The 16,778-nt window shown below is 35.5% G+C and overlaps 1 protein-coding gene across 4 annotated transcripts in view; it reads right to left on the bottom strand.

Annotated features, from left to right (window-relative positions):
* Nucleotides 1-16,778, bottom strand: part of HYCC2 (hyccin PI4KA lipid kinase complex subunit 2) — a 58,855-nt gene that overhangs the window by 14,580 nt on the left and 27,497 nt on the right. For all 4 annotated transcript variants that reach the window (XM_086750334.1, XM_086750337.1, XM_086750336.1 and 1 more), the window contains 8 exons: nt 15,976-16,049; nt 14,969-15,070; nt 10,525-10,704; nt 9,218-9,298; nt 8,469-8,584; nt 7,589-7,684; nt 5,707-5,823; nt 4,920-5,007 (listed from right to left, as the gene is read on the bottom strand). In XM_086750334.1, coding sequence (XP_086606460.1) covers nt 4,920-5,007; nt 5,707-5,823; nt 7,589-7,684; nt 8,469-8,584; nt 9,218-9,298; nt 10,525-10,704; nt 14,969-15,070; nt 15,976-16,026 — 831 coding nt within the window. In that variant the 5' untranslated portion in view covers nt 16,027-16,049. The remainder of the gene's footprint in view (nt 1-4,919; nt 5,008-5,706; nt 5,824-7,588; nt 7,685-8,468; nt 8,585-9,217; nt 9,299-10,524; nt 10,705-14,968; nt 15,071-15,975; nt 16,050-16,778) is intronic.

Below are 16,778 nucleotides of genomic sequence, written 5' to 3'. Positions count from 1 at the left end.
GACTGCAAAATGACAAGGAAAATACCATTTATGTTTTATGACAAGAATGTCATAAAAATAAGTCACAGTCTAAGTCAATGCAAACAGCATATAGCCTTGAGCACGAGAGCAACAGGGCCAGTTTCCACTCCACCCTACCTATACCCCCAAAGTCTAATCAAAGGGATTAGACTGCAAGTATTTGCAAGATTAAAAAGAAATGGCAACCTAAGCAATGTGCAACAAATCATTAAAATGCATTCATCTTTATTAGACCTAATTTTGTATTGCAGTAGTCTACGATAAAGTCAGAAGTTTTGTTTCGCAGATTTGAGGAGAACAAGTGACCTCTTTTGGCTTTGATGTTCTAACTGCTTCTTTTAATTTCCCATAAAATGCCTTTGTGGGATTAGAGGTTTATTTTTAAAAAAATAAAAAGGCAACTTTCAGTTAATGTTTCCTAGTTTACAAGTAAGTTTTCAAAAAGTGAACTTGTGTATCAGCTCTTGGAAAGCAAGCTGAGTCTCTATGGCATGTGCAGTATTCAACAACAAAGTTGCCGCACACAAATTGTGATTTAAATCTTTAATTAAAAAAAAAAAAAAGTATCTTAAAGTAAACACACTTTGCATTTCCAAAATCTTACCGGTTTTATACAACCAACTAGCAATAAAAATATTAGACACATTTTAAACTTGACATCACAAATTCATTCATAGATCTCTTATGTTTCACAGACATCCGACTTCCTATATACACTTTACTCCCCCTCTAATGAAGACAGTAGTTAAAATAAGAGGGTCGGAGACATCTAGAGTTAAAATAAAACAACTATGGAAAATCCTACCTAGCTACAGGTCCCACCATAATTTGGGCACGCTATTTCCTCCACTACAGTTTACAAGAAAAAGCAACTATTTTAAAACACAGATAAAACTATAAGGTTGACTATTCTGTCCGCTCAAATGAAATACAGATCTGCTTTAGAACATGCATCTTTGCAAGACACTCCACTTTTCTGACAATACGTATATACATTTATTTTTCTTCCTTTTAGACCATGTTCTTTTTCTAAGAACAGACATTGTGTTTATTGTGTAAAGACTAGTAGCTAGCTGACGGAGTAGTATCAACTGTTTAGCACATTACTACAATCAAGCATTTCCTAGTTTTATGCAGTAAGCAACATTTTCATATGTTCCCCTCAGCCTAGTGACAGAATTAATGCACTTTTAAATCTCATTAATGTTATCTTGATACTCTGAGGTTGCCAGAATCCTTGGAAACATAAGGGACATCAACAAATTCATTGAGTTCCCAAAGCCCACATATACAAAATCTGCTTAACTAATTAAGTTATCTTTTGTTTACATTTGCAAGAACACAAACTATGAGAAATCTAGAGCCACTGGAACAGATTCTGTTGGCAGAACTTAGAATTTTTTTTGTGAAGATCTCAGATAACATTTGATAAAAAGACTACATCAATGCATATGGCATGCCATAAAAGCTCCATGAATTAAAGGTGTTTATCTGCATTATAATAAAGCAAAAGTGACTTTCCTACAACTTTGTCGTAGGAAAACAAGCAAACCATCCAGCAGCCATGAGAAGAATTTAAACTGTTTCAAACAGTAAAGCCACAGATCACAGGATATTAACTAAACCAAAGACTTTTCACTTCCTGGGGGGCTGGAATGGCTGCCATATAGCTGATCCTGATCTGCAGCTGCCATTGTGATCCTGTAACTCCCAATTAAACATCATCTCCACTGCCTTCCTGCCTGACTTTTAACCAGCACAAAAGATTATTGGCACCATCACAGAAATGCTCCTTATCATTCTGCCTTCCACTTGTTCAACATCGATTTACTCTTTGCTAGCCCATTCTCTCAGCCTCAACACTTGTTTGTGAACTGCTGTCCTATTCACACATAGGCCTTTTTCCATGCCACCCTCTTGAAACGGTACAAACTGCATTCACCTTATCCTTGATCACATTAAAGACTTCAGAAACTTATTTCTGCTGTACTGAACCAACACAGATCAAGTTCAACAGTATACAATAGTTTGCCTTCCCATCTTCTACTCGCTAAAGTTGTGCCTTCTTTCGAATAGGTACTCTTCTCAGTACACAGGATTAAAATCTAAAATTTAGTAGCAAAATGCTTCTGCAACAGGACCAGAAAATTGACAGTGCACTTCTGCTTGTTGAACCCTTTAACAGTTGGCCCTTTCTAACAGCATGAAAGTCCCTTCTGGGGACTGAGAACCATATGGAGATAAAAATCAACACAACAGTAAAACTTTGAAACAATCTAAACCACCAGTTTGAATGAGTCGCAGCCCTTCTCCAACAGAAAAAAAAATCAAAACCGTGGTCCTTCAGGATACAAAAATTTGCTCACTATGTCTAATCCAGCACGGAAAGGCAGGAAAACAAACACCAGCACAATTCAGACTTGGCAAGCCCAGTCTGCAGCTATCAATGACAAAGGAGGGCTGGTTTCAGGCCAGATATCCACTTTTGCCTACCAGAAAGGAGCTCTAACAAAAAGAACATCCAACAAAAGCAGTAAGTACATCAATAAAATACATTGGATAAAGGTGCTGTCACAATAGGGACTTGCTCATCCATGCTTCTTGTGTACAGGCTAAGAAAGCCTGAGTGTCTCTGCACTAAAGACAGGGAACAGAAACAGGTGCAGAACTCTTGTGTTCAGAGGAAGAGACCAACTGACTGGAACTGAGCTATTCCCCAGGTCCAGGCTAGCTCGGTAGTAATATTGAGTCTTGGTGATTAGTTTCCCCTCTGTAGAAACTCCCACTTTTCATTACTATGAAACCAATACCCAGTGTTTGTTAACAGAGATAGTTTTATTTTCCCAGAAAAAGCCTTTGCCTTGCATTACTTCCTGCCCTTTCCAGTGCAGTCTCTGGGATACAGTGAAAGAAGACTGCATCTACGTATTTCATAGCTTTCTGATGCTGCTATTTCTTTTTTTTTTTTTAAGTCCATAAGCAATATAAACCTATTTAAACAAGAGCATAAATCTTGTCAAAAATATTTCTCCAAGAGACATATCCAAACACAGGGACCATGATGTTTCTCATTGTAATGATGTCTGGCGGTATTCCCATAATTATACAAATAACTTGAGTACAGATATCTAAAAATAATCCTAATGTGGGGATTTGCCTGAATATTAAATGGACTTAAAAGAATTTGCTGCTGTTACAAAATCCTAGACAGAGGGTGAACTTGAAATCTACCTGGGATGCTGCACAGGCAATCTTTTATCTGGTGCCAGTAGTTTTATGTTTAAAATACAAAATTTTATAATGCTGCTAAATTATACACATTTCCTGGAGAATGCAATGAGGTGAAAGGACTCCAACCTTTGAAAAAGTCAAAACACTTGAACATATATCACGAGGCCAAGAACATGCAGGTCATTGTTTTTATAAAACTGACAATTTCTTAAAGCTGCTTTTTAAAGATTGCAGTAAAACAAGATAGGAAGCAAAGCAATAATCAGTGTATTAAGAAGAAAACTCCACACATGTGCCTGGATGTATATGCCTGAAAAATCTGAAAAACTAGGGAAGGGGGAAAAATTGGTGAAATCATGACATCACCAACACCAGACAATGGGATAGAGAAGCAATAGTAGCTCTGCAAAAAGTCAAAAACATTCTAGAAGATTCTTACAATTAGAAGTAACCTCTAAGGACAAACTGATTAAAAATGAAGAATAAGGACTGAAAATTGTCATATAATCAACTGAATTAAGTTCCAGATCCTCCTACATACATTTTAAATACAGTAGTTCGACAGGGTGGCCCAATTCAGCAGGTTCAATATTTAATTTAAAACTTTCAATCTGATGGAGTGATGAGTCATTTCCAAAAGGAACCAGCTATTATAATAATTCAATGGATACCAAGCATTTAAAATGCAGCAGTGTCAGAAAGCTTGTAGATAAATTTTACAGCCAATATTAATTCATTAAGATGATGTAATTTATTGCAGAAGAGAGGGATCTCAGATTGCCACATGAAAAGATTTTTCCCAATCCACTCCTTTCTCAGTTATGTAAAGAGCAGTGAAATTCTACTGCTGTTAGTTCAGAGGAGTACTAAAGACTTAGAGCCACAATTCTGATGCAGAAACTGAGACAACAGTCTATTTTACTATATACTCCTTAATTTTCCCTCTTTCTTTGATCTGCATTCCTACATCTGACATGAAATAAAATCCCTCCATTCCCTTCTCTGTCAAGCTCCTCATCCTCCCCAATCAAATCCACCTGCATCCAGCCCAGTTTCACTACTTTCTCCATTTCATTGCTCTCTTTTTATGAACAGCAAGTATAGTGAAAACTGAAAAAAATCCCAAACAATCAGAAGAACTCCATTGTATCGCTGCTCCTCCAACAAAGGTAAAGATTAACACCCGCGTGACTTTGATCAATCAAAGTCTGACATTGACTCTGGAGATGAAGCTCCTTTTCAGCTGCAGCTCTTTCCTGTTGCTTTTTCTGCTGTGTTATCAGTTAAACCACAAAGCATAGCCTAAGCCCCATTGAAGGTCTAGAAGAAAACATCTTTTTTTGCAACTAATGTCCTATGACATAACCATTCGGTTAAGCTGCTTTGAATCACTCATTAGTAGCTCACACCAAAACAACATAAACATTCTAACTGTAATACATTAGAAAATCCTAGCTTCTAGCATTAATGAGTCCCTAGGAGATCTCAACACCTTAGGTTAATACTCAAGTAGAAAAAAGCATGGTATAAATAGCTATGTTGAAAACACCAACCGTTAACAACCCCCTGCATTTGGGAGTGCAATAAATGGCCACAAATGCTTTCATTACCAGTCCACTTCAGAAACACTTAACCAAGTCCTTAAATTCCAATGGATTATTTCTTACCAGCAGAGGCTGTGAGTAAAGTTCAAGTTGTGCTCTGTAAATTATGTCCTCCAATACCTCCTGGCCAAGATCCCACTGACCATTATATCTAAAAAGTAAAGAAAGATACTTATCTTACACATCACATCCTACAAACTCAAACTTGTCTTTTTTTTCTGCCCAAATCCAGCTCTTCACTTTTTTGCTTACGGAGAAAGTTCATCAACTATACATACACTCCAGACTCTTCACTTCTTTTAAAAGTACAGACAAAGCATTTTTAAATTAATCTTGTTGGTATAACAAAAAAGCTGCTCCCTGTCACCCCCAAGCAAGACAAAGTTGATGATATAATCAGGACAAACTTGAAGAATGAAAAAATGAGGTCAAGATGTAAAGGTTAACACTATTTAGCAGAACTGAATTCCCATCAGAAATGGATTTTTGCTACCTCAGAAGCCAATGACATTCAAGAGATCTGCATTTCATCAGGTTATCTTGGCATCTAAGCTCATTGTGCTTGTGAAAATAAGGTATCTGCTGGTAGTGGAAACTTGGGAAAAGATGAAGCCAGAGGCCTCTCTTCAGCACCTACTGCTGGCCCTTCAGCACCTAATTCAACACTGACAAAGAGACTTTCAAATTATCAGTTGGCTGAGCAAGCAAGTAACAGGAAATACAGTAACCGAGTTATAAACTTGTCTTCTGAGTTCAACTATTTTTTTTCAATCATAAACCAATTAGCATTTATATTTTAATTCATGTAAAACCAGACATTTCTCTTTATACAAACAAACCATCCACTTACATGGCATAATAGACACCTGTGAGCAGCTGCACCATGAAATCAGGGTCTAACACCACTCTACCACAGTGTTCTTTCCAGCGTTTCTCATGCTGTCGTGGAAATCCACTCACACATAGCCTGAAAAAAACATACAATTGTAACAAAATGTTAACCCCACAAAGCCTACAAATGTCTTTACATCACAGAAATTTTAGTTTATTTTCAAAATTATTTTTCAAAATACAACTACAAAACACAGAACATTCTTATGTCGCTCTCTCATCCATTAAAGTAGTTTTATAAGTACCTTGAGATGTGGCTTGCTGATAATCCAGTGTTATTCCTATATAGCCCTTAACTCCACCTGTTTTCTTCAAATCATAACCAGCTTCTAAAGAATGAGGGTGGCAAGATGTTCTGTATTGCCAGCCACCAAGCAGGAGACTCTCCCCAAAATTCAGTAACTGAAACCAACTTTCTTTAAAGGAAATATTTCAGTAGCATAGAAGAGAAATATGTAATCTCCCATCTAACATATGAAGACAGTATGCAATCACCTTTTACCTAAAGCTGAATAACACAGCTACTGTGTTATCCAACTGCGATCCAAGCCAAGATTGAGAATTGCTCTCGTTTGCCTTCTAAAAAAAGATTTCTGACCCTTGAAAAAGTGCTTGCCTTGCTATATACTGCATAGCATTAAGTCTCTGTAAAAAACAGAATAATTTATTCATTACTTTAATTTCTAAATCTTCATCATGGAAGCAACACATGGCCACTAATACCTAATAACTGCTGCACTCTTTCAAAAACAACAAAAAATCCCTAGCCTATAAAATGTTGCCTCTACTGATAGAACAGATCCAATTTTCAAATGCAAGAAAATTCAAAATATTTGGCAAATTTAGCCACAACTCAAGTGAAGATGATGGAAGCATACCAAGAATTAACCCATTCTCAGTAGAAATCACAGGAAACAAAATAGGCTATAATCTTAACTGCATGTGTGTGTTACTACAGAATATATGTTGTTAGAAGCTAGTCTGATCCTCCTTTGCTACATAACTGAATTGCATATAATGCTTTTCTTTCATGGCAGCATTGTGCTGAAGCAAACAAGCTAAATCAAAACACATTTAAAGAAGTTTTTCTGTTCGGAGGGAGCAGGAGAGAGAATTTATCTAATTTTAGACAAAAATGCTGGTAAAAACAGGCCTATGCGACTATCAGACATACTTGAGATTTTTCAGAACAAAAAACAGGGATCTTTGCCAATCAGATGCTCCTAAGACTATTCAAGTATAAGGTTATATAAAGGGCATGTATAACAGTTTGAGAAATCAAAGTACTGAATTCACCAGAAAGTGGGATGATGTTATCAGGGCAAAAAAAAAAAAGGGGGAAAATAAAAAAAAAAACCAAACCATGAAAAAATAAACCAACCAACCAAAAATAAAACCCAAACAAACCAGTAAAACCCAGAATATTATGCAAGCACTTCATATAAACCATCCTCAGAAGCAAGATATTAATATTCGGAAGTAAAGGAAACTGGTGGTATTCCTCACAGGATTTTTAAGCTGAACATACAGAAAATGTCTGAAAGATACGTAAATGAGTAGTTTCAACTAATTTTCCCCCAAAATTGCCCTTTTTCTTCCTTTCCAAATAATAGAAAGTTACATAACTAGAACAAAAGTGCATGCAGTAGTAAGACAATCAATCCATGTGTTCTATCTGTATGCAAGCACAGTTTCAAATTTCCAATTAAGTTGCAGCACTAACCAAGAGTTACCTATTTTAAAGTTACCAAATACAAGTAAATAAATTATTCTTTTTGCTGGAAGAATATTTAGAAGTCTAAATGCACCCTGCAAGACTATTTCAAAGGCAAGTGTCTCACCTGGAACCCATCCTACAAAGTGATTGGTAAGAAGAGGCAGGCATATAGACAATAGCAGAATTGTAGCACAGCATAAGAAAGCTCAGCACTTCAAACCTGAAAAGGGACAAGAGCAAAACCTTGTATGGTTTAAATTCTTAATATTTCATAGAATTTTTGGTTTAAGTTCTGATAATTCAGTCTGAAAAAATATCCTACATGCAAAAGTGTCAGAAATAAACACACAAATCCTGAAATCCTCTTTCATTCACTAAATTGAAATAGGCTATTAAAGGTTCAGTATTAAACAGTTAAAATTATTATTACTGAAAACTATTAGCATATGCAGAACCACGGAGAAAATGTCATATGGCATAATATTTGGACAAAGTTATAGAACTGGACAAGTCTGCAATGCATTCAAAATTACTTTATCAGTTTTCCCAGAGCTGGCTTTAGACACCGGTAAAGCTGGCAGTCACTAGAACAGCAGAGCAACTTCTCTCATCCCTAGTTCTGTCTATCCACTCAGCTCCATTACCCTTTTCCTGTGGAAAAAGCAGTCATAGCCTCAGAGCTAAAGCTGCATTTTGTTACAGTTCCAGGAAAATTTGAGTTGACAGATATAAACCCAAAGATATTTGTGATGGACACAGAAATGACAGAGAAGTGACTCTCTTCTAAATTAACTAGTAGAGGAACATACAAAGTTAAAAAAAAAAAAAAAAAAAAAAATCAGCAAAAATACTATACCTCAAGATTACCACGACTGTCCTCTAAATTTGTTTCCAAGCACTTCATGTCAAGAAAGGACTGAACACATAATATATTTGGTCTTAATGTTTAAGAACTTGTTGTCTGCCTAGTGAAGCACCTCTAATGTTAGAATATATTCACCTACCGGTTCTGTGCTGTGAAGGTTTCTCTTTGAGGATGAAGATCACTGTAAACTACCCTGATGAGATCATGCTGACATAGAGCTCCTTCAGTTAAAGCCATGGATCCAATAGTAGAGGGCTAGAAGTAGGTGGTTAGAGGAGGAAGGAAGGAGGGGGAAGAAATCAAGCCATAAGTAAAAGGTTCCCAAAAGCATTAAAACCCCTAACCACCCAAGCCAAAAGAAATACTAGTCTGTAAAAATGAAAATTATTCCAGAATACAGTAAATCGAAAAATGATACCTAATTTCATTATTATAAACAGTTTCCACACTTACAAGCAATAGAGCAGGTGAGAGTAATTTTCAACTTTGATTCTTACATATCCATTTACAGTAAGTCTATCCTAATTGCATAGACCTTTTCTACAGTTACAGTAGAGAAAGAAAAATAAGATTCCAAGTTCAAACTATATTAAGGAGGAGTTAGAAGAAGAAAGACTACTTTTATACTAAGACATAAGAGGCAAGAAACCACAGTTGCAACTACAACAGAACTAACCTCTGTTAAAAGTGGGCACTGTCAGCAAAGATGTTTCAACATTTACATTCCTTTTCTTCTACTAATGCTATTGATTCAATTACGCTAATTGCAAGGTAGTGACATTGAAAACTTACTGCAACAAGATGCATCTAAAATGGCCTGCTGGCCATGGATCCAGTTTTCATTCCTCTAATAGATCCAATTCTAATTTACCACTGCAGCTCTCTTACCTCATGATATATTGAGGGTTTAGATAACGAAGGGATGGTGAAAGATAAAACTTTGTTGTTTCCATCTTTGTCAGCAATTTCCTGCATTAAAAAACAAAAACAAACCCCAAACAGAAGTAAGGAAATAAGACTTGGAATCATTTTCAATCTTAGACAGCATTTAACAAATAAGAAGTTAGATGTCCTGATCCAATAAAACTGTTAACACCCTAAGGTCTCCGTGCATTTGCAGAATATCAGCAAATTTACAGACATATTTTAAAAGCGGGAAAGACCTCTATCACAGACTGTTTTGCAGAATCAGTCTGCAACACTTAAAAAAAAAAAAAACAGCATTGGTCCCTGATCAGTGTAACTTCATCAAAAGCAAAAAAAGGAACAAAAAGTTTTTCTAGCCCGCCTTTACATTATAACATTTATTTATAACAGCATTGCATAGCAGAGCAAGGCTAAACATTAAGCCCAAAAGATACAGACACATGAGGGCCGATGAGTCACTTGCTGACAATGTGCAGTACTTCACAATAAATGCACCACACAAAAGGTGAAATCAAGGGGACTGGCAAAATTTCTTCAGGCTTCTATCAGTAAGAAATACATAGAATGTTTTCTCAAAAGGCTTTCAAACTGCTCAGATTTTATAGTTGCTAGGCTACTACATAAGCAAACCCAGTGGTTTTTAAAGCAAACATACTAAGAGAAATTACCTAAGACTACAGCAAAAATGAGTCTAAATCCTGTGTTTTAACTTTGTACAGCAAATTTCCAAACAACAAGCTCTAGTCATTCCAGTTTATGTGAAAACTTAGTCCAAGTAGTAAAGTATTTGTAGTAGGCTCTAAGGATCACAATGAAGGGCAGTTGATAGAATTTAGCAGAATGCAAAAGATTTATCCTTGTCTTTCACTTTCTAAGTACTGAAAATAACTTCACTCCTTCAGTTTCAGTATATGTGCAGAAAAAGGTCAACAACTTAACCAGAGAAAAAAACAGTGGAAGCCACTGTCCATTTTGAGGCCTCTTTCTTCCTGAATCTAAAAGGAATGAAGAAATTACTGTCCTTAAGAAATATGAATCACCAACATGACTTTGAAAGGAACTGCAAAAGGACCTTTATGAGAAAACAGCGAACAAAGAGAAACATGCTACTTCAACCTAGCAAATGTTACCAAAAACCAGCAAACTGTTTCCAATATTTTTTTTCTATCAGAATATATGTAAAATAACTGGATCTTCCAGTTGTTAGAGCTGATCCACAGACATATAACAAGAATACTTTCTCAGTAATTCCCATTCGTCTCACTTACCAAGTTGTAAATGCCAAGCAGCAATGCTTCAATGCAACCATTACTCTGCCTATCCCTGCTGGCAGTAAGACGCAGATACACCCAGATCAACTCTGGCAAAAACTGCAGTGTGAATCTCTTGAGCCGAACCTCAGAACTACGATAAAGTTCAAAGAGCTGGTGGCAAACAGGCTCCAGGAGCTGTGGAAAGGCAAAAAGACTAATGAATTACTGTTAGGCTTCTCTAATAAGGGAGAATGAAACAGCAAACATAGCAGCTATATCATACAGCCACCGCAGCCAGAAAAGTTGACATTCCTTGATGGCAAGTAAGTGAATGAACCAAAACGATATCTGCATTCCTTTTAATAAGATCTATAAGGACAGACCTGAGGGGCACTAGTATGCAGTATTGGGAAATGTGGCCTTACTACAGCCACTACCATCTTGTGCTTTGAGAACATTATTATCTAGGGCTGTCAGTATGAGATTTATTTTGTATACAGGCACTAATTTAAGGCATGTGAAAGACACATGGCTTGAACTATGCGCATCATAAAACTTTAATAGTGCAGTTCTAAGGTTTATAAAAATACAAAGGTTAAAGATTACCTGCTAATCACAGCTGCTAATGACAAGTCTATTGACAGAAATATGAATTAATGTCTTACAGCTTTTTAGTCTCAAACCCAACAAGCGTGTATTTGTTCATTACAATGCAAACTGATTTTTCCATCTTGCGCTGCCCTTCAGGTTTCAGTACAAAAATCAAAAAAGGTCCTTGTCAAGTCAGTGTGATATAAGCACAAGAGAAACCCTGTCATTTTAAGAGTCTACAATGCCAAACCAGTAGTTAAGATGCATCCACAGAACTGTTAATGAACAGAAAAAAAACCAAACCAAAACAAACAAAAAAAAAACCAACCATGTCAAACTGTCTCCCCCTTTCCCATGACTAATCAAGTTTTTAATACCAAAGTAAAAAACTATTTAAAATATATATATTCAGAGAGGAATTGATAAGGTCTGTGACCAGTCTAGCCTAGCATTACATTCTAAGAAACGGGATGACCTGACCTAAGGAAAATACTCATGGGATTCAATATCCAAGAAGACGGAGGCATCCATGTAACCTACAGTGTCTATATTAATCTAGAAGAGTTACAGAGTCAGAAAACAGAGGTCAGAATCTCAAATAAGTCTTCTTTCTAACCGTATATGCTTTATATAACTCCAACATACACACACAGTAATATTAAATAATATTAAATTATCATTTTTAGAGCAATAAAAACACTACATTTGACCAACACAATAGCAGCTGTACTGGTGAGACAAAAAGGCATAAATAGGAAATATCCAAAGCAGAGCAGAAGCTCAGAGAAGGCACGTATGACTCCCTTTCCAGTTCGTACACTCATTCCCAGGGATATGCAGCTCAGGACTTCCAGAACATTAGCAGTATGTTTTATAGACTATGATGCATTCTTCTTTCATTAATTTGTTTATTCATAAAAATCTTAGTACCCAGAATTGTCTGTAGAATTCACTGATACTCCTTCGCTATGCTGTATGAAGAAGTACTTCTGTAGTTTGTTGTGAACCACCTATCCTTTCGAAACATTTGAAGAAGCCCCTTGCTATCAGCAGAGGGACAGACATTTCTACAAGTGATTAATTTGGATGTTTGCTATCTGTGCAATGCCATAAATCTGTATGGCTGTACATCACATACTTATATGAACACTCTATTTTTTATAAGACTCATATTTTACTCTAGTATATGTCACAAACGTGAAATATAAATTTGACAGAATTTTCTATCAAGACAGCTGCCTTAAGAGAGCATCTCCCAAGAAAGGGTGAACACAGTTTCATTTCTAACACACAGTATTCTGGTCAATGAAGCATACAATTTTTAAACCACTGATTACATAAAACATAACACGGCATCTACGTAGAATAAAACTTTGCTATCAGACAAATTGCTTCTTATAAAAGGCTCTGGTATAAATAAGCACCTTGTGTAACAAGGCCTCTGACTGACAGCCTAGTTACCCTAAGCTAAAAGCCTAAGCAATGAGAGACTCCACAAGAGAGGGCGGGAAGAAAGTTGACACTGACAACGTTGATAAAGAATGAGAGAAGTCCAGTAATTTGGAGTATACAACTTTTTACATAGATATGTAAAATACCTCAACATTTAATTTTTGGTTTGGGATCTAAATTAAATTAGGAGCCTGTAAAGCTTCTATTAACATCATTTTAATAAAATACTACTAGGGCTTTATGTATCAAATTGAGCACGTATTATCTAGTATATTTATTTCAGTATTTCATACATACATAGCACTTTACATTCAAAATATGCATAAGTATATTATTTCTTAATTAATATTTACTTAGTAGAAACTCCTGTCTAAAAGTCACAGTAATTATTAAAGCCATCTGTAAACATTCAAATCCTCAGAGACAGAACTGTATCCTTGTTTTATGAAAGGCCTAGCACATTTCAAATGTTCAAATTAAAAAAAGTGGTTACTAAATAATTCAGAGATCACTGAATACATTTGTAGGTTTCTTTAAAAGAAAATACCAACAAGAAGCTAGCGTAAAGGAGAAAAAGAAGAAATCTCTGGAAACAATAAATACAAGCATATCTGCAAGGAGATAACAGGTGCAAAAAAAGCTAAACAAATATCAGAAATCAGGCATATAAAGCAGCATTCCTATTAATAGTACTCCTATTAGATTAGAGATGACAGCTTGGTTGTTTGTTTTGATTCCTAGACATGTTGGTTCTACGTAAAATTAATAATCCTGGTCTTATCAGGATAGAACTATGTGATTCTAGAAATGCATACATGTTCGCCCTAAACAATCTGCCCCTTTCAGGAAGTTTTTAAAATAGGTCAACTTTATGATTAATTTGTACTAAAAAAATTACTTGTCCATCAAGTTTAAGAATCCAGTAAGTAAATTTTTATAAGAGTCTACCACGTAAGCTACCTTCATAAGCAATCAGTTATCCTGCTTTATAAAGCATATTTTAAAAAACCCTCATGGAGAGCCAAATATTACCACAGAATTATGCAAAGTACTGAATTTGCTAGGGTTATACTCCTCACACGCAAATAAGTTTGGAAGAAGCACAACAAGGAAATACATACTGCCTCTACAAGCAGAACCTGAAGTTAGCAATCTTTGAGTCTGGGATTGCTTATCTTATACCGGATATCAGAATCAGGCCTAAACAGCAACAGCAGTTCCAAAGAGTGGCATTTGACAAGTACTAGTACGCAGTAACATTACTGTTACATCATTAAGAAGATATTCTTTTTGAAATTCTGGTTCTTTGCATCATAAAAAAAAAAATGAAATGCACATTCTCAAAGCAAAAAAAAGCTGTTACATTTTCAGAAGTATACACACACATACATATATACTAAAAGACAACAGCAGCAATGGTGGCTTCAGCTTGAAGAGAGCATAACAGCAGCCTCAGTACAAAGAAGAAGGTCACTATGTAAGTTATTTGTAATACTGAAATGAAGTTGACAGCTATGAAGCGTTATTTTTTTTTTATTGCATGAGCATTATGCAATCTCCTTTAAGCTCAATCAAGCATTCAGCTTCCAAAAGCAGCTGAGCAGTGCTTAGGAAAATAAAGAACTTTCTTGCTGAGTACACTTGCCATTTAATTTATAAATATACAAGAGATCACAGATGATAAATCAAATATTTTGAAGCATTTTATCTGAAGAAGTTTACACAGCAAAGAAAGGTAGTCTTGCACAATTTATTCAGAAGTTATATTTCACACTTTTCCAGAAATGCTCTTAGCAGAAGCCAATGGAACAGAAAGCTCATTTTAACGTCATTTGCAAAATGAATTACGTACAAGGGTAAGCCAAGTTTTCATTGTGTTTATTTATATTTTGGGACTGTGGTTCTGTTCTCGTTTACAGCAGTGTAAACCAAATTACACAAACATCATATTACTATAAGCAAAAGAAGATGTGGTTATTTTATTAGGATTTAATAAATTGATTCCATCTTCCACTGTAATAAGCCACCAGGTGAGAAGCACATCGGTCTTACTGAGTTTCATTGTAAGGCCTACTCTGTCTCTGTTATGACTGAAAGGTGGCTTCTAGGGAAAAAAAAACCCACAAAACCAAAACACCTCATGCCAAATCAAGTGTAACAGTCAGCTGTGGCAAGTAAAATCTAGCAGACAGCATAAACTATTTTTGGGAGCAGATGAGGTTGTGTCTTACCAGAAAGGCATTAAACTAACTGTCAAAAAACAAGAGTGTAAAAAGAGGGATGATACATTAGACTACATTTGAAAGAAGCATTGAAGAATCTTCCTCTCCATCTCCACTTCTCAATTACTCCAGTTTTAGTTGTAGAGGTGGAAGATATAAGAATGTGAACAAAAGTCTTTTTTAAAGTCTCCTACCTCATTATTTGGGTCTTGAATGACCTTATAAAGAGCTGGTACCAGTGTTTTCTTTCGATGCAGTGTAGCTGCATAGCTGGAAATTTGTGTTTCAGGTAATGCCTAAAGAAAGAAAGGAGAGGGGAAAAAAAAGTGTTACCCCAGTAAATCAATGTTTTTGAGTATTAAAGATCTTCACAAAAGGATTCAAAAAAAATTCCTTAAGTTCCATATGAGGACTCTCTTGATACTCTGTATTTAACAGGCACTTGTCAAAGTCTTTATCAAATTGCCTCAAATTATTTAAGAGGTATGGATAATCCAGAATGAGCTTCAAGTCCCAACAAGCAACCACATCCTGGGCTCCTCAACAAACTTCCAACAACAGCATGTAATTAATTATTGTATAACATCAACAACATGGGGAATTACTAATTCTCAATTTAAAGAACAGATTAATTTTATATCAGTCATGAAACCCAGTTTTATCGTTTATGCATTATTCTGTATTTCACTCAGTATAATTATCAACATGTAAAATAGCTTAAAAATACTTCAGATTCTTCATTATGAAACAATTAATTTTAAGCAGACCAGAGGAAAAAAACAGCCAAACATTTTCCTTTAATATTTTTTTAAACTCCAAACATTTTTACTAGTTTTTTTTAAAATAAAAAAGTTGCTCAATTAGAAATTTGAGCAGCATTATCCAGCTGCTAGTTAAATTCTGTCAGCTTGATCAACAAAGAAATACGTACTTTTAAAAAAACACATTGCTATAGCAGTGTTCTGCTCGACAATAACACCTACAATAAACTACTATTAGAACTATGCATTGTATATTATGTACCAGTTGACTTATGTACACAGACCTTTGTATGCTCTATGCATTATAAGAAGTTGAAAGATCACGTAATAGATATTTAAAATGTAAATTATTGGATATTGGGGGGAAAAAAAAAAAAAAAAAAAAAAAAAAATCGATGTATAGCCAATGCTATAAGCTATCATTCTTCTTGTCCAGTCACCTTGAATTCTGACAGCCATTCTTCCACAACGCCTCGTTCTGATCCCAGCATTTTCTTACTTCTTTTGCTTCTCTCTTCCTTTAGAAGAAAAAGGAAAAAATAAATAAAAATAACAGTTCTGGCAGCAAAACTTAGTTTTGCAAAATCCTACCCCAATGAAAAGATGTTAACATATTTCCAATAGAGTTATATAATATCAAAGAATAGGAAAAGTTGCGTTCTGGACCACTGGTCCCATTTTCTAACAATGATTAAACTGTTCTCTTCAGACTCTGAGTCAAAAGTACAGCACATTAATGGGAGAGGAGGAAAAAGAAGGATTCAGTGCTTCAGCCCAAAATGTGCATTATTTAAGACAAAGTAATAACCCCATTCTTGCTCCCTTACCAAATATAGTACAAAGAAAAGACAAATAGAACAAAGTAAAGAGCATCATTGAACAAATCGCGCAAGACATTGTAATAACAGTTCTATATACAGCTTCAAGTAAAGCAGTTTCATAAAACCAGTTATTAGAAAACCTAACAGCAGAATTTTACTCCTTAAACCTTGCTTGATGTTTAAACAGATCTAAGCAACAAGGGTCTTTCTGCATGATCTCAGTACAGGTTGGCAATACCTGGAATTCATTACGGCGCCAGAAAATTTTAATCTGTTTAAGTGAAATGAAGCTGTAGCCTAAGACTAGAAACTAAAACCTAAGAAGAGTGACCTGAAAAGGGATAAATGGAGTAAAATATAAGAGCTATTTGAAGCCATATCAGACATACGAAGACAGCAAATCTTAGTTAAGGTTTCACCAA

This window comes from Chlamydotis macqueenii, chromosome 6 (assembly GCF_036417535.1).
Source record: "Chlamydotis macqueenii isolate bChlMac1 chromosome 6, bChlMac1.mat, whole genome shotgun sequence".
NCBI classification, from domain to species: Eukaryota; Metazoa; Chordata; class Aves; order Otidiformes; family Otididae; genus Chlamydotis; species Chlamydotis macqueenii.
The sequence above is the reverse complement of the archived record's forward strand: the minus strand, read 5'-3'. Positions and strand labels throughout refer to the sequence as shown.